The sequence below is a fragment of the Meriones unguiculatus genome, chromosome 3 (assembly GCF_030254825.1).
Source record: "Meriones unguiculatus strain TT.TT164.6M chromosome 3, Bangor_MerUng_6.1, whole genome shotgun sequence".
NCBI classification, from domain to species: domain Eukaryota; kingdom Metazoa; phylum Chordata; class Mammalia; order Rodentia; family Muridae; genus Meriones; species Meriones unguiculatus.
The window spans coordinates 23,211,489-23,229,366 of NC_083351.1; the positions used below are offsets into that span (position 1 = coordinate 23,211,489).

Genomic DNA, 17,878 nt, shown 5'->3' on the forward strand with positions numbered 1-17,878 from the left:
AACTGAGTCAGGTAGTGAGTCAGCCTCCTCAGGGTGGGCTGCGCTTAGGGGGAACACCTTCCTGAAGACCTCAACAACATCCGTGCCCGTGGCCTGCAAACTTTCCCTAAACGCCCAGCCAGGACACCTGTCACCTGTCCCTTTCGGTGGCCCTCCCTGGCCTCCCTGGAAAACCCAGCCCCACGAGCTACCCTGTGCCACTTTGCCTGCACAGCCTCCGCTAAGATATCTATGGCTGTCTCCACGTCGGCGTGCGAGCTCCATGGCGACGGTGGCTTTGCTCTGCTGACTGCCGTGTCCCCCCAGCATTCAGGTCTGCACCAGCATAAGACATGGTCACAGAATATTTGTTGACTAAATGAAAGGGGACTTTAGTCCCTTTCACGAGGTTTCATTGACTATCACCTGTATGCCACACCCTGCACAGTATCACAGGAAGATGGGTGAACCCTGTCATCCCTGGGAGAAAGTACCCTACCTCTGCTGCAGGCTTCCCAGACTCACTGACACCCTGCACAGGATGTGGGATATAGTCTAGGAACATCCTCAAGCCAGCTTAGAGTGTAAGCCTGAGACAGACAAGCTCACCCCCCACATACCCCGGAACTTGGCTAGTGAACAAAAAACCCTTTAGGTCTCTGAGAAGTTTGGACGTTTAAGTAAGAAGGCAGGGCTAATGCAGAGTGGCAGGCCTCTGGGTCAATGAAACACAGAAAGCTGTTGTGCTGGAGATCTCTGCCCAAAAGTCTGCCTTTCCCACAGAGGGTAACACCCTCTTACCCCATCTTCGCCTCTTCCTTGACCTCCTTGTCTTAGGAGGCAACTCAGAGGCCCAACTGTTAGGCTTCTCAGCGCCCCTCTGCTTTTAGCTTCCAGTGGACATGATGGAGTCGGAGAAGATGAGGGCCATCCCGAAGATTCAATTCTAGTCCAACAGTCAAGGTATCCAAATGCAAGGGCAATTTTAGCAAATCTCCATGGTTCCAGACCCATGATGCACAACCCAGCACCAACCATAACTCACAGCCTTCAGCTCCACAGGACTTGGGGCCAGGTGAAAATATAAGCATTTCTCTGTGTGTGGAGGATATACCCAAAAGGCAGACAGATGACAGACAGACAGACAGACAAAGCTGTACTTATGCTGACAAAATCAGTACCAATGAAAAGACTGAAATTTCTCTATTACTTCTTCTGATTTCTGCCCAGTTTTCCCAAGTGTCTGACATAGCCTTGTCTATCGTATTTTTCAAAGTTAAGAGGAAAGAATTGGGAGGCTTAAAAAGAAAAAACAAAACAAAACAAAACAAACAAACAAACAAACAAACAAAAAAACAGAGAAGCTAGGCATGATGAGTGAGGCCTGCCTGTAACCCCAGCACTCAGGAGACTGAGGCAGGAGGATTACAAATTTGAGATAATGGGCTACAACAGCAAAACCTTAGTCACAAAACAATAGCAAGCAAGCAGAAGTGTTAAGGGAGGGCCTCATGGAAAGGAAGTTAATTCCTAGTATAAAACTGAGCCCATCAAGGTTCGGAGAGGGGAGGGTCTCACAAGGTCCCACCCCTCCCTGAGGATTTTAGGCAGTTAATAATTACTGGAGGTGAAAAAGATGCACCTTCTTCAGTGGTGTAGGCAACTGGTCAGGTGCCCATGCTTCAGGCCTTGCCCATGCTGTGGTAGGTAACCCTAATTTAACCCTTTGGTTCAGACACTTATATACTCAGAGACGGGAGATACGAAAGCAGAAGGGGGACTAACTGGAAGTTGGAAAAGAGTCAGTGGGAGCAGGAGAGGGCAAAAGAGCAGTTGTGATCAAAATTCATTGTATACCTTATCATGTGTAATTCATGTATGCTAATAGAAACTTAAGTAATAAAGCAGAGGTCTGCTGTTCGCCAAGCTCGGCTCAGGGCCAGCTGCTTGCACCAGGGAGGTGGGGAGGATGGTACCTTGTCCGAAGGTTCTCTGCCTGGGGTGGCCCATCAAATACTGACAGGACATCAAAGTCCTCTTCCAGGGCAAAGGACTGGAATACGAGCTGGATCCTGTGCTGGTCGTCCGCGGTGATGGTCCACGTGCAGTTGGCATAATTGGGGTAGCCATAAGGGAACCCTGGGCTCTCCACTGTCCCGTTGGGACCCTGAAGTTGGAACGTGCAGTTCTGGCCTGGGAGAGAGAAAGAAAGAACTTCAGTGTGGCCAGAAGAACTCCAAGTAGCTTCCAAGAGCTGGAATACCGTGTCAAAGAACCATCACTTTTCTGAGTACTTCCCATGGGCCGCCCTGGGCATAGCAGGCAGGGAGGGAAGATGAGTAACAGCCAGTGCCCACGTGGTGCATTGTGTTCCATCATATTGAAGCCTCGGAACAGCCCTCTAAGAGTAAAACTGGTGCTCATAGCTTCAAGTCAGACACAACCACAGCCAGACTGCATCGGCGATTCTGCAACCAAGCCAGGGGACCATCTCAAGCCTCCTCCGTTGCCTGCAGCTTCCCTGTTCTCAGATGATGGCGTCACCCCACCCCCAAGCTCCCTAGAAAATACAAGCCACTAGTGTGTCTGCCCCCTGCTGCCATCCTTCCTCCTCCACCTAGATGGGATCACTGGAGTCATACACCTCCTGGCCCTTTCAGGACATTTCTTGCACCTGTCCTGTTGTCTCCTCTCCCCTGGGGTCTTCTCATTTCAGATGTGCTCCAGACTCTACCTTTCACCAAAGCAACCCCACACCAGTCCTGTCTCTCTCCTCTCCTGCACAGCCAGACCAACTGGAACCACAGCCTGACTCCTCATCCTTCTCCACGCCCATCAGTCCCCACGTGTCTACCTGCGAGCACGTGCAGCGAGGTCACGGACCGAATGTGCTGGAGATATTGCAACCTGTCTTCCTGCCAAGTGACCTCTCTGAGGCCCTCACGCTGCTCGGCTGCTGCAGCTCGGGCCGCACTCTGCGTTTGCCAGCTGTAGATCTGGGTCAAACAGAGCTTCAGATGGATGGTAAGTGGGAGGCCGGGAGGGGGCTTAGAGAGGTGGCAGTTCCTGTTGGTGCTCCCATACCATTGATGCTGCTACAGCAGGGACCACACTAGAAGCAGCCATGCTGCGGGTTCCTCCCGTACCGCTGCACCCTCTTCCTCTCATCTGACTGCTCTGCTTCCATGGTGGAGCCTCTTATCTCGGTCCAGCCCAGAGGACTTGCCCATTGGTGCACCGATGGTGTAGCGCCGCATGGTGCGAGCCAGTTGCCAGCCCTGGGCTCCAGGCCTGACTGCTTTGGGATGCACACCCACTCTTCTTCCCTTGCCTGCTGCTCCTTCGCTTAGGGGATGAGATGGTGTCCCCACTAAACAAGACTGAAAGTGACACCTTTCTCTTCACAGCCCCGTGGCCAGTGTCTCTGTCTTTATCTCTCTCCCGCCCCCTTATTCCAAGCTCTTCCTTGGTCTCCAAACTACTCCATGTACTCTGGTCCTTCCCATCTTCTTCACTTTTCATTCCGAGGCATCGAGGCATCTTTCCATGAGAGAACTAGAACCGAGCCAACCCCATCACCACTGTCTCCAGTATCCATTGGCTCCTCTCTGCTCTTCAACAAGGAAAGAAAACTGATGTCCATGGGAGTCTCTGCATGGTTTGATGCTTTGAAATCTCTCCCTTCCTACATTCAGCTTTCTAGCCAAAGCGTCCCTCAGTCCTGTATGTCTATATTTTCTCACTACGCTGCCAGAGGACTCAGCAGTGTGCTAAGGCCATGCCGCCTTCACCTATGTTGGCCAACACTTAGCATACCAGCATACTTCCATTCTTTTGTTTGAGGCTGCAAGCCCAAGAACAGAAACCATGTGGGTTGAAAGCTTTAAATCTTACAGTCTCAGTAACAGGCAGACACACAATCAGTTCAAAATCAGCTAGGAGGGCCTTTGTAGTCAGACAGTGTTTGTCTAGACAACTCTGAGTTCACCTTCATTGACTCAACATTCACAATAGCCACACGTGGCAGACACTAGTAATATCTTCACTTACAGAGGCTGAGTTAGAGCAGAGGGGAATTAAAGAATGGGGCCAGGGCTCCCGTTGCTCAGTACTAGGACTTCACACAGGCTGGCCACTTCCTCTAATGATGGTGCTGATAAGTTGACTCAACACTAATTTTTTAAAACCACCTTAGGGATTAACTGACAAAGGATACTTAATCTCTAAAATGACTTTACTATTAAGAAATCTCTTAATACAAAGTATTCCATTAAGGGGGAAAAAGTGAAGGGCTTCTGAATAAATGCTAAAGAGGCATTTAATAAAATTAGACATGTAACTCTGATTAAAGTAAGCATTCAGAACAAGGGAGAAAAAACACTGCCTTTCCATTAATCAGTCCCTTACACTGTACTTTAGGTGAAACACCCGATAGGGATCAGAAAATGAGACAGAGATGTCAGCATCCTCCCGAGGACCACGTGCCTGCCTGGAAAAGCTCAGCGTGCAACAGCAGAGAAATAAACGAGAAATGAGGACGGATGCAAAGAGATGGCTGGCAGACGGCATGTTAATATGCCCAGGAAGTCCAGGAGAATCGATCACAAAGCTATTAGAATTGAGAAGAGATTTCAGCAAAGTAGCCCAATGCAAACTGTACAAAAGTCAATAAAGTTCGTATCTGCCAGTCACAGATGAAAGTGGGAAGGTGAAGGTCCTTTCGTGGCAACTACAAAGCGCGCAGCACGCACGGAAACAAACTTAGGGAGACTTGTGTAGGCAGGCTCGTGGGTATAGTTCGGGATGCAGGGCTCACCTAATGAGAACAAGGCCCCGAGATTCTACCTTAGCGTCCTGAAACAAAGGGAGGGAGAGATGGTGGGAGGGAGAGAGAGATGGACGGAGGGTATAAGTAAGAAATGGAGAGAGGAAGGGAAGCAGGAAGAAATGGAGAGAAAGAAGGAAGGAGGGAGGGAGGGAGGAAGGAAGAAGAGAAGAGAGGAGGAAGGATGGAAGGGAGGGAGGCAGTTAAAAAAAAACGTGTAATCACTTTATGGAAAAGAGTTTTACAGAGGAATTTTTTTTTCTTTTTTAAATCAGAGGCACTGGGGAGAAATGATGTAGTCTTGAGTGGAAAAACCTAACTACCGAAAGGTTAATTTATAATATTAACCTCTCAAAAATTATTGAAAAGTTAATTTATCCGCCTGATGTAATGCTCGTCAAAAGCCCAAGGCCATGTTTTAACTCTGAGAAAATGACACCTAAATTTAACCGGAAAAATAGGTTATGTGGACAGTGTATTGTCTTTTAAAGGGTAGAAAATTTAGTATTCTTATAATAAAGGATGCTAAGTCGTATTATGAATGCCATGTGGAAACTGTGTCGGGGAGGGGATTCTCAGTGCACAGATAGAACCTGAAGTAATGCTACCAAAAAAAAAAAAAAAAAAAAAAAGAAAAGCACCTAATATGCACAAAAACTAAGATGAGCATAGCCAAACTTTGGGCAGAGTGCAGGGAATCTTACAAAAGAAGGGGGAGATGAAAAGACCTGGAGGGGACAAGAGCTCCACAAGGAGAGCCACAGAACCTAAAAATCTGGGCCCAGGGGTCTTTTCTGAGACTGAGACTCCAACCAAGGACCATGCATGGAGATAACCTAGAACCCCTGCACAGATATAGCCCATGGCAGCTCAGTCTCCAAGTGGGTTTCCTAGTAAGGGGAACAGGTGCTGCCTCTGATGTGGCTGGCTCTTTTATCAGCTCCCCATGAGAGGGGAGCAGCCTTACCAGGCCACAGAGGAAGACAATGCACCCAGTCCTGATGAAACCTGATAGGCTAGAGTCAGATGGAAGGGGAGGAGGACCTCCCCTATCACTGGATTGGGGGAAGGGCATGGGAGGAGAAGAGGGAGGGAGGGCAGGGTTAGGAGCAGAGGGAGAAGGCTACAGCTGGGATACAAAGTGAATAAATTGTAATAAATTTAAAAATAAAAAAACTGAGATGAGTTGTTTTTTTATCAATAAAAACAGAAAAAAAAACCAAAATAATTAACTATTTCAGAAAAGAATTATCTTCTGAATTCAGACAATATATAAAAGTAAATTGCATATGGAATAAAGGACTAACAAAATTCTAAAAACAAAATATCTATGTTATAATGTTATTAGAGAAAATACAAGTAAATGAATAGCCATGGTTCCCTAATTTTCTGAGCGATACTGTAAGATTAACAGTTTTATATAAGAGTGTGTGTATGTGTATGTTTGAGAGTATATATGTGTGAGTGTGAGTTTGTGTGGGTATGTGAGTCTGAGTTTGTGGGTGCGTATGTGTGTGTGAGTTTCTGTATGTGTGTGTGACAGAGAGTTGTTTGAAATGGACAAAATCAAAAGGCATGCAAACATTGGGTTGAAAAAGAATACCTTCATTGTGGAAAGAATGAGTGTTTGTTACTAATAACAGGGAACAGAACAAACGCTACACACGAACACTGCAAAGGGACAAGAAAGCTCACAAATGAAGAGAAGCCAGACATCCAACTGCAAGAATAATGAAGTAAAGCGTTCATTTTACAGCTTTCCAAAACACCCAAGTACCCCTCCCTGAACACCCCCTTTTGGCTACAGGCACCAAGACTGCTTCACCCCAGAACCTTAAAAGCCGGGTGAAAGCACAGTGATGTGACTGCATTAAGTCACTCATGATTCACTCCTCTAGGTCAATCCTGTGATAAGCCGTGGAGCCTAGGTCATGCACCAGAACAGCCTTCATCCACCCATGGAAGCGAGGCTTTAACTGTACTCATTTAAGGAGTACCTACAGTGTTTCTTAAGTAGAGACCTCACAGAGGCTAGTATCTGACCTCATTTGTGCCTAGTCCAACCACTGCTACCAACACTACCACCATACACACTACCAGAGATGGCTTCCCCGCTCAGACCTGCCCAAGCCTGGAGACACTGACTTGGAATCCGGTTATGATCTCTCCTGCCATAAACAGAGAAGCAGAGGGGCCCAGGACATGGATCCCAGAAACACTGTCCATGTAATGGGACAATAAAGGTGAGAGAGATGGAGGCAGAAGACAGAGACAACAGAGGAAGAGACCCAGAGGGTGATTCTTAGAGAGGAAGATGACAGAAAGAGGAGGATGCCATTGAGAGACCGTGATGAGGGTTTTGGAGGAGGTCACTCAGTTTGATACCTAAATGGTCCCTCTGGAAGTTAAGATGCTATAACGTTAGAGCTCAGTCCTGGCCCGGCACGTCCCCAGTGCCCGGAATTCAATCACCATTTGCTGCAAAGATACATGAATCACAGCAGAGGTGAGCAGGAGGGCTTGAGAAAGGTGAGCAGAGGCTAGGCTGTACCAGGCAGACGCAGGATTGGCTGGCAAGAGGGGGCAAGGCCACCGTGTGTGAAATAATAACATACATTTCGTTCTTTGTAAAGCACTTGAAATTACAGGCAAGGTTTAAAAGGATGAAATGATTTTAATCTCGCATTCCTTCAGAGGCAACGGCTATTTATATTTCTGTTTCCTAAATTTTTTTTCCCATGCACAGTTAAAATTGTTGAGAAAGTACAGCGCATATCCTTTGGAAGGCCTTGCAGTAAATTATTATTCAGATTACAAAAGGCGATGTTGTTATAATACACATAGATACACAGGCATAAATGAGTTTATTTACAGCCTCGTCCGTTAGGAGTCTCTTGCTCTATAGACTGAGCTAGAAGGGTGCCCCGGTACTCCCTCTCTTAAGCACCAATCAGAGTTACCCAAGTCAGTATCCAGGATGGTGACACCCCCCCCCCCAACACACCATCCCCTCCTTGCTCATGTAAGCATATGGACATATTCTGGGAGAAATTTTATGATTTTGTTTTCTAAAACGATATTGCAGTTTAGCTCGTTTCTCTGCAACTTGCCTCCTAACGTAACAATACGACAGGGACACCTTTCAGTTCAGTAGCTACAGATCTAACTTATTTCTTATATAAATGCGTAATATTGCCTGGCATGGATGTGTCTCAATGCATTCAGGCACTCCTCTGAGTATGGCCATTCGGGTCATTTCTTGGTTTTCTTTTGTAACAATTCAGTAAACACAACATGAGTTTTTTCTCCCCCAAGATCCTGAAACTGCTCATAAACTGCATTTTAAAACGATGCCTAACATCCCAGTGTACAGTTATCCTAGAGTTTACTCAACCATTCTATTGTCAGCCATCTGAATTGCTTCTGGATCGTTTCTTTTTTTTAATCCTGCTTATAAATACAACCTGGACTTGAGCAAGGTCTGGTGACAGGATGCCAGGCCGTGCAGAGGAAAACAGGTTTCCATGGCCAGAAGCCCAGAATGAGCGTCCATTTATGCAGCCACTGCACCCAGCTCTGCCGTCTGCTGGGGTACTGTAATTACAGGCTGACTGACCTCTGCAGTGGGCACTGCTGGGCATGGTTAGAAAGGGGTGAAAGCCGGTTCACTTGGAAGTCTCCCTGAAATCAAATGGTTGTCAGTGAGTTAACCAGTGCAGCTGCTGCAGCCAGAAATACTGATGAAGCGGGAGCCAGGACTCATGTAGCCAGGCACCTTTTCCTATATGGTGGTGGGGAAAGGAAAAGGAGGGGAGCTTGAATCTCTCTTCCAGTAACCACAATGATCCTCCTTGCTCTCAGGCTCTGGTTGATACAGTTACCCTACAAAGCCGAGACAGGAGAACACCCCAGAAAACTGGATGAGATTTTGTTGGTGGTGGTTTTTAGATAATTTCTCTATGACAAACCTGCAAACATTCAGGTTGCTGGGTCAAAGAGGATGAACATCCCTGAGGCCTTCGCCTCTAGATTTCCAAAGTATCCTCTAGAATGTGTGCCAATTATGTTCTCATCACCATGTCTCTAAATGCCTATCTCGGGGCGTCTTCGCCAGCATTGTGGACTTTCTTGCTGAGATGGTTTTGCTAGCTTGGTTGAAACAGAAACTACATCTATTTTTCACCCTTTGTGTGTGTGTTTCCAAGAACACATGTGTGTATGCATATGTGTGAGTGTTTGCATATGTATGTGTCTTATATATGGGATATATATGCAATTATACATGCCCATGAGCAAATGTGCAGAGGAAAGAGGAGGACATTAGCATCCTCTTTACTCCCCTCTGTAGTGACAATTTTGGAATTTCGGTTTCTTTTAAAAACACAGAAATATAATAAGAATGTTTTTGTTCCAGTCCTAGGTGTGGGAAGATAGGGTTGCTTCGAAGCAGCTGACTATGATTTGCCTCGTGCTCTAGCAAGGCGTGATTCTGCCAGCTGCAGATGGTTTCTGTGATGGTGTGATGTTTGGAAATCTAGGTGCTTTTTAGAGGGGATATAAATGCTAGGGCCCCGAGAGACAGAATGGATTGTTGATGGTTGGTTGGTGGTTGCTGTTGGTCATGGTTTGTTAAGTCGTGTGCAAAGAAGAAACAACAAGAAGAAATTAGATATTCTGAGGACGAAGACCAAATTTGCCCCAAGGAGCTTGACACCTTTAATCAGGATTAAGTGGTCTAACGATAGTGATATGCCCCCTTTCCAACCCCTGACTTTACTCGGGGATCTCTTTCCTTCCCTCTCTATCCTGTTTCTCTCTTATCTAGTGTTAGGGGGTTGAAAGGGTGAGAGGAGGCTAGAGAAGGATGGAAGAAAAAAGATCCCACAAAGTCGCTAAGACCAGTTACAGCCCTCCACATCGTTCCTTTGAGACACGGTCTCTCACTGAACCTGGAGCTGGGCTGATGCCAGCAAGCCCCAGCGCTCCTCCTCTCTACCTTCCATGGTGCTAGGGATACAGACTCATATATAACCATGCCTGGCTTTTTACAGGGGTGCTGTGGATTTGAACTCATGCTCATGTGGCAAGCGTTCTTAATCACTAAGCCATCTCTCCAAACAGGCTTTCCTTTTCTTTTTGTCTCCTTTCTCCTCTCTTCCTCCATTCCTTGCTTCTCTTCCATTTCTTCTCACTCTTTTTAACTTTTTGGAGTCTCCCTGTAAAGCCCAGGCTGGCTTGAAACTCCTTATTCCCCTGCCTCCGTTGGTATTGTAGACACGTACCATTGTATAACACTTCACCTTTTCCTAATCATTTTAATTCTTCCTCTTGGGAGTCACCTATCTGATGAAATCCTTGGCTCATTTTTCATTATAATTTTTCTAGTTGATTTACATATTTATATATCATGTATATTATATGTAAATCCTTTGTGCATCCCATGTGACTTTTAATCTTATTGCATTTGACATAGAGAGTGCTCAAAATTTTCTGCACTCAATTCTTGCATCAGGCCTTTCTGTTTCTTGTCAGTTTGTATTCACCCTGTAGAATCAAGCTTTTAATCTTCCATCATGTTTGTTGCCAGCATTGTTTTCCACCTGGTTGTGTGTCTTTCGTTTTGCTTAGATTCCTCACACAGATTAAAACATTCAGCTTTTATGAGCAGGCACACTTATCTTTCTCATTCTCAGTAATGTTCTTCCTTTATTTACATTGACAAAGTCACTCAAGCAGGCATAACAGTCAGCAGAAGAAAAAAAAAAGACAAAATTCTTCCCTGACCCCCCAAGCCTTAAGGTACCCACCTCTTCCGTCCTACTTTTGTCTTTCCTGATCACCTGTTACTGTGCATCTGGGATGCTCCCAGAGCCCATCACATCCCCTCCTCATGACTCTGGCAAGTTCTGGTCCTTCAGCCCACCAAATCTCTTGCTTTCGCAGCAGGTCTGGTTGACACAATCAGTTCTTTCAGGATTTCAAGCTAGTGTCATGCTTTCAGGAGGTCACCATGAGTGAAGTCCAGGCCTTACTATTCTACTCCAATGATCCCAGCACAAGTGCCTGTGACTTGTATATTGTAACAATCTGCATGGCCAACTGGCCTCCAAAGGTGCCCCTCCATGACATCATGGCCCTGTTTATTCTCTGCAGTTTCTCAGGCCCCCGATCCCACATCTGGCCCTTAGCAGATGTTCATAGAGGCTGAAAGAAAGAATGAATGAATGCTAATTGCCCACCCAGCTCTGCACACAGGCTACTCCTCACCAAGCTAACTGCAGGCACTTACAGCTTCATTGCCTCCTCCAGAAACCTGCTCAAAATTCTCAGGGCAGCCTCAAGTACCCTGTTGCCCAATCATCACTCATTCTGAACACCGTTGCTTCCACGGATGGTGATATAATGACATGTGTATGTGGCTGTCTTCATCAAGAGGCTCCTGGAGATTGTATTCAGATTGTTTTTCTAGTACCCAATCCAATAATAATTAGCTGTAGCAGAAACTCAGTACATAGCTTTTGAGTAGATGACTGAATGAGATGAATGAATATTATAAGATTCAGAAAAAAAAAAACATCAACTTCACTGGCCTATATATGGGTTATTTGGGTGGTGGCTTAATGAACAGGTTACAATGATAAAATCTGGAAGCAAAAGCCTTGGATTCAAATGTCACGTTTGCCACTTAGTGCTGTCTGAGCTATTTATTTAAACTCTTTCAGACTTAGTTTCAACACTTTGATAGTGCTTGCCATACAAACCTGACAACCAGAACCCATGGTGGAGGGAGAGAACTGACCCCCAAGTGTTGACCTCTGACCTCCACATGCACTGTGACACATGCACAAACAAGCCTCAATAAATAACACTTGAATAAACAAATAACTTGAAAACCCACTTCTGCGATGGCGGTACAGACAAATGTGGTGGCCACAGCAACATAGCTAAACACTCAGTATAGCCCTTGGCGCACAATAAATGATCAATAAATACAAGCCAACCCTTCAGGAAAGACTTATACCATTCTTACTGAAAGTCCTACCCCATCTTGCTCCGGTTATGTCCAGAAAGTTTTTGTGCTTTTTGTTGCCCTAGTGAATAACATTTTTTCCTACTTTTTTTCTGTTATTACCAATACACAGAAAACCTATTGATTTTTATGTATTCATCCCTTGGCCAACGTGGCTCTTAATTCTAAAATTTCTCAGTTGATTCCCTTAGGTGTTTTAGGTACACAATCATGTTGTCTACAAATAATGATAATTTTTGAGGAGCTAGCTCTTTGGAGAAATTTGGCAGGAAAATTCAATTCAATTCTGTAAATATTTATTGACTGATAAGGTCAATTTTGGACAAATTTAGTTGGAGATACCAGTGGGACAGGCAGGCGAAGATGGCCAGAAGGCAATTAGACTGGAGACTGGAGTCTGGGAGCGCAGTCTGGGCTGGAGATATGGATTCGTCAAAGCCTTGTAATTAATGAACCTGCCTGAAGAGAAACTTCAGGAGATGGTGGCAGACGCTGAATAAATCATCATGACCAAAGGTGTCCCACTGGCCACAGGGACACCATTAAACACCTCCAGTATGCCGCCCGCCACTGGCCATCTCTATGATGCTTCTTGGCAGGACACTTTGGATGCAGATGGCAGAGGCTGGGCCCAGCAGCATTGATGGCTCTTCAATAATACCCGAGGAAAGGACCAAGAACTCCTCAGTAAGGGATGCTGGTGGCCAGCCTCAGCTTGACCCCTCTCACTGTGCCTCTCGTGTTTTCATACATCACGAACAGATTCCTCACTCTGAGCTCGCCTGGTCCTTTCAGGCTAGGTCCTTTGCCTGGTGTGTCCTTGTCTGCTGTGCCTACCTAATTGTTCCATGCACAATCTATGGACCATCTCCTCAGAGTCTTCCTAGTGTGACCAGCAGATAAGCGACTCTCCCCACACCCCTGCTTCTTTACAATCAAACTTCCTCCACACAGTTCTTCTCTCAATCCAGCTCAATCTTCCTTCATCCTGAACACGGCACGAAAATTAGTTCCATCCAGATTGTGTGGGCTTCCCTTGTTCTGACTCAGAGTTCCCTGGTCTGTTCTTCACCTTGCTCAACCAATGGGGGAGTATCGTCACCTCGTCAGCCTAGCGCTTGGTTCCACACTCTGTTTACATGGAAACCTCACTGGTGTCCCAGGTGGAAACGGGTTTCTCTTCCCTTTCCGAGAAACAAAGACACCCTGCCACTCTTGCCTAAAGCCCTTCAGCTGTCCTTCCCTTGATCCCAAGCATGGCACCCACGATTCCTCCTGAGCCAGTTCTTGCTCGTTCCCCAGACTTCGCACTCTGCCACCTCTTAAAGGGCACCCCAGCAGGAGTCAGAGTCCTTCGGGGTGCACTGATGCCCCACGCTGTCACTCCCTCTGAGACCTGTAACTTAACCATTCTTCCGATTAAAACATTCTCTCTTTGTATTGAAACATTCTCTCTTGCTCTCACCAACTCCACTGAGAACCTCCTGACTCCCACACTAAGTGGTACCCACACACACACACAAGCACTCTGATGTGTGCTCTTAGAGCATCTCCATTGGATCTTAACACGTTGTTTAGCATCTGTCTTTCCTGAGATGAGGGTTCCGTGAGGGTACGGACCATGGGCTGGCCCATCCCACCTACCCCCAGGAGAGTATGTTACTTCTTCACACTGCTTCAGTGTCCATTTGGAATAAAGGGTTGAGTTTCTTATAGCAGAAGGATCCTTATGTGCCCTGATGCAATTCTCTAATCTTCCCTTTCCTACGTGATACATCCAGATTACAGCCTTGGCCACCTGCCTAAGGGACAGTGAGATATGACCTACTTAACTAAGTTGCTCCATTGGCCCCTAAACCCCACATGGACTATGTAGATCTTGGCATGAGCTCCAGGAACTTGAGCCTGCTTGCTCGAAATCTACCAATCATCACATCTGATGGCAAACCCACCTGAATAACATGCTGGACCCCAATAAAGGCCTTGACTCACTGGTTACTTTCTCTGACCAGAGTTCCCCACCCTATGAGCGTGTATGTCCCCCACAATCCTCCCTTCTCACTGGTCCTATGAGACAGGCTGCTCTCTTCTCTCTATAAACAACGCTGAGCAATGCGGGCAGTGTAAGAGATGAGCTCCACTTCCAGGATTTCAAACACTCTGTTGAGCTGCTCCCTGGATGCCTCACCTGACGGGCACACCCGAGCCTATGTCTCCTCCCTGTTGGAGCTCTCCTAAGGAAGAGCTGTTGTGGTATTAATACATCAATAAGACAACAGTCAGACAAGAGAAACCACATATGCCAATGTGCCAAGTCTCCTTGGAGAGGATCACAGGCTGACAGTCATTAGGGTACCTGCCAGAACAAAGAGGTCCTATGAAAGACACCTTGGAAACATCCACGAGTGTCTTCCATAGGTCCCATCAGGACAGGGCTAAAGCTTAAAGCCACTCCCCTGAAAGAGGGACCCAAAGGCCAGATTACAAGAAGCTGTGTCAGCTGGCAGCCAGCGCACTGCCTGGCACCCAGAAACACCTTGCACGTAAGTTCACCAGGTCGCGTCCAACTGGCCTTCAGCCACAGAGAGGCTTCAGTACACCCCACCTCCGCGATCTTGGTGCTCAGTCCACACTCAAGTATGCAGAATAGATGTGCAGTGGGCGTTACAGGAAACAGTGGTCATGGGTGTTTCTAGTGAAGTTGTAGGATGCTTGGCCCCAGCAGACTTAATAATAAGAGGTGTCCAAGCTGGCTAAGCGGATAGCCTGGCCCAGTGGTTCTCAGCACATCTGAAGAGCCTCTGTCACAGGATAGTTCCTATCCACATCAGTGGCCTCCATCCACTGGACAAGCTGTATACTAACTACCTCCAACAACCACAAACAGCTTCAGAATTGACAAGTACCCCCTGGTGAGGGTTGGGGGGAATAACACCCAGTTGAAAATTGTTCTAATTGTCTAATGCACACGGGGACCTATTGCCAAAATTTTTTTTTTGTTCACTTTTCAGAAGATTTCTTCACCTTTTTTTGTGCCATGGTCCCCTTGAGCAGCCTGGTGAGCCCTCTGTAAAGGACATCTTCAAATGTATAAGAAAAAGATATGAATGATTTCAAAAGATGCTGAACTACAGTTTTCAAAATATTTTGAGATTTTGTTATACAGTAACAGAGCTCTGCCTTTGTCCTAGCAGTGCCACCAGGATCTAGCCGCAGAAGTGATAACGGTGTCATTTGAAGCAATTTATGTGGAGGTGGCTTTAGCGACTGTGATATCTTATGGAAATAACCTATGATCATATCAGGGGCAAATACACAGGTACAGCTAACCCTAATGTGCTCTGTTTCAAATAAAGATGTAATTTCACCCATCCAAGTTAGGGACTCCCCGGATTCCAGTGAGGACCTTGGAGGCCCAAGCCAAATTCAGTCTCTCCTTCGGAGGGGCTGAGGAGGGCTGCTTGCTTCCAGGAGGCTCTGGTTTCCGGCAGAGCTAGTAGGCAGTCGGGAGGTAGTGGAGGGGAAGGGAGGCAGAGATTGTGAAATGGCCCTTTGCAATGGCTGTTACACCTCTGGCCTCCTCAAGGTGAAGGCCTTGAATTCTTCAAGGTTTAAAAAAAATACCCATCCAATGAAATTATGTCATTTACAGAAAAATGGATAAAGCCAGAGAGGCCAGAAAAGCCAGACTTGTACAGAAAAAATATCACATGTTTTCAAGATATTATATATGAAATTTAGATTAAAAAAATAAACAAAACATAGAGCTGATAAAGTGATTGCTGCTGCAAACATGAGGACTTGAGTTCATATTCCTGTGTTCATGATGTTATTGTAATTATAAAGACAACAATAAAAGAACAATAACAACAAAAATAACCTGATGCTTCTGCGAATGTGTGTAACTCTGGTGCTGGGAGGGGGCAGTGGGCTTAAAAAAAAAACAAAAAAACTAAAGTGCAGGGAAAGTGCTGGAGAAGCATATCTGATGTCATCTTCTTAGCGACACGTGCATAAATATGAGCAGATTCCTCACCTTACACACACACACACACACACACACACACACACACACTTTCACTAAAGTAAGAAAGTGAAAAGAAGATTATTTGAGAAGGAGGGGAGAAGAGGAAAGACAAGAAAGTGCAGTCGGAGGGGTGAGTTTGACTACAGTGCACAGCATACATGTATGACAATGTTAAAACTAAACCCATTCTTTTGTCCTATTAATAGATGTTGAGAAAACCGGTGCAAGGGAAACACTTCCATGTTAAACTGATAGCTGAGGAAGAGCTAGGATTCAAACCCAGGCCGTCAAAAACAAAGCTCAGGACATCCCACCTCACTGCCCCTCCCCTTCCAAGGACCCTTGTCTCCCAAAGCCACAACCCTGGCTGTGTTCTGCACCTAGCACTACTGGTCAGAGCCTGGGAATTACTAGGAAAAGCTGGGCGTGGTCATAGTGCTTTCAGGGACATGGAAACAAAGCGGGGGCTCTTTCTTCCTCTCAACCTGAGGACATGAGCAACAAAGGCAGGAGACCTTTGTTGCTGGTGGAAGGGGCAAGGCAGCAAGCTTGCCCCTGAACCACAACCAATTGCTCTGTGGGAATAATCCCAAAGCACTTGGCATCCTAATTCTACCTCCAGGCTCTCGGATTCTCTTGGACACGCTGAGCATGGAAGCCATCACTGTGGACCAAATGCAATTTTCTCTGCCTGGCCGTCCAGATGCAGCTTGTTTTCATGAACGTCAGCTGCCACCAGCCAGGGGCTGTTCTCTGCTGGGGGAATCCTGGACTCCGGACTGCAGTGACATCTCTTCTGCTGGGGCAGACTCTTGCTGATTGGGTTATGCCATGTCCCTGGGCTGTACTAACCAAAGGACCTGAGTATGTCTGGAGACAGGTATCTCTGCCAGTCTGCGGCAGCTCTTTGCTAGACCTTTTAGAATGAAAGCAGGACACTATCACTGAACTGTCTGATTCTGAGAAGATACCTGGGCTATGGTTTTTGGCCCAAGGCAGAAAGGCTAAGCAGAAGGATCAACATCCAAAACTCCAAGGCTCAGTTCATCCCATTTTCTAATCTGAAGAACAGTATTGGTTACCCATTATGTCCAGGGCATGACCGCAGCTCTCCTGGAGTGCTGGGTCTTGTCATAGGTCATTCCATGTTTTTTCTGCCTTCTGCATTTTACATGTCAGCAGTCCATTTCATACACCCTCATAACTGAATTAGATGGGCACTATTAGAATTCTCATTTCACAGATAAGAAAACTGAGATTCAGGAAGACTGGGCAACTTTCCCAAGATCAGTAGCTAATAGGTTACAGAAGCAGAAATTAACACTAGGTAATAAGAGGCAAAATTCTCCCTCTTTATCCACTACTGCATCATTCATTATGGATGGATGGATGGGTGGATGGATGGAAAAGGCGAGTAGATACTTATTTTGGACAATGTCGGAAGCTTACCCTCTTCCTGAAGTACTCTCAGCATACATTTGGCTTAAGGGACTCTTTCCTCAGCATTGGTCACATCAAATTGAACTTCCAGGCTTCTGCCTGCCCACCGTCTGTCATTTGGGGCATGAGCCCTGAACAGCAAGTTCTGACACGGCAACCCAGAAGAAGCCACACAGGGAAGGCAGTGCACAGAGGACTTCCCAGGAGGAAAATCAGAAAACAGCAACAGTAATTCGGCAAACAGAAATGAACTGACATGAATGTAAAAGCACAGTGGGTTTGCTCCCAAATCCACAGTCAGGCTGTGGCTCTTCACAGCACTCATTTTATAATTGCTGAATGAACAGATTGATATGTGGCAGTCACCCGTGCCTTCACCTACTTATTTTGTTTCTGCATTTGTAGCTTTATCCATTAAAAACCCATGGACACTGTTGGCCCTGATCTTTTCATAGCGGAAGTGGCCTCAGTCCAAAGGGAAGGAGACCAGTAAGCTTTTTGCCTGCATGAGAATTAGGCCAAATGGATAAAGGCACTTGGTCCAAGCCTGAATTTAAAACTCTTGTGACATACATGT

The 17,878-nt window shown here is 46.2% G+C and overlaps 1 protein-coding gene across 3 annotated transcripts in view; it reads right to left on the reverse strand.

Moving 5' to 3' along the window:
• Csmd2 (CUB and Sushi multiple domains 2) overlaps nucleotides 1–17,878 on the reverse strand; it is a 550,287-nt gene that overhangs the window by 478,092 nt on the left and 54,317 nt on the right. For all 3 annotated transcript variants that reach the window (XM_060379514.1, XM_060379513.1, XM_060379515.1), the window contains exon 2: nucleotides 1,956–2,172. In XM_060379514.1, coding sequence (XP_060235497.1) covers nucleotides 1,956–2,172 — 217 coding nt within the window. The remainder of the gene's footprint in view (nucleotides 1–1,955; nucleotides 2,173–17,878) is intronic.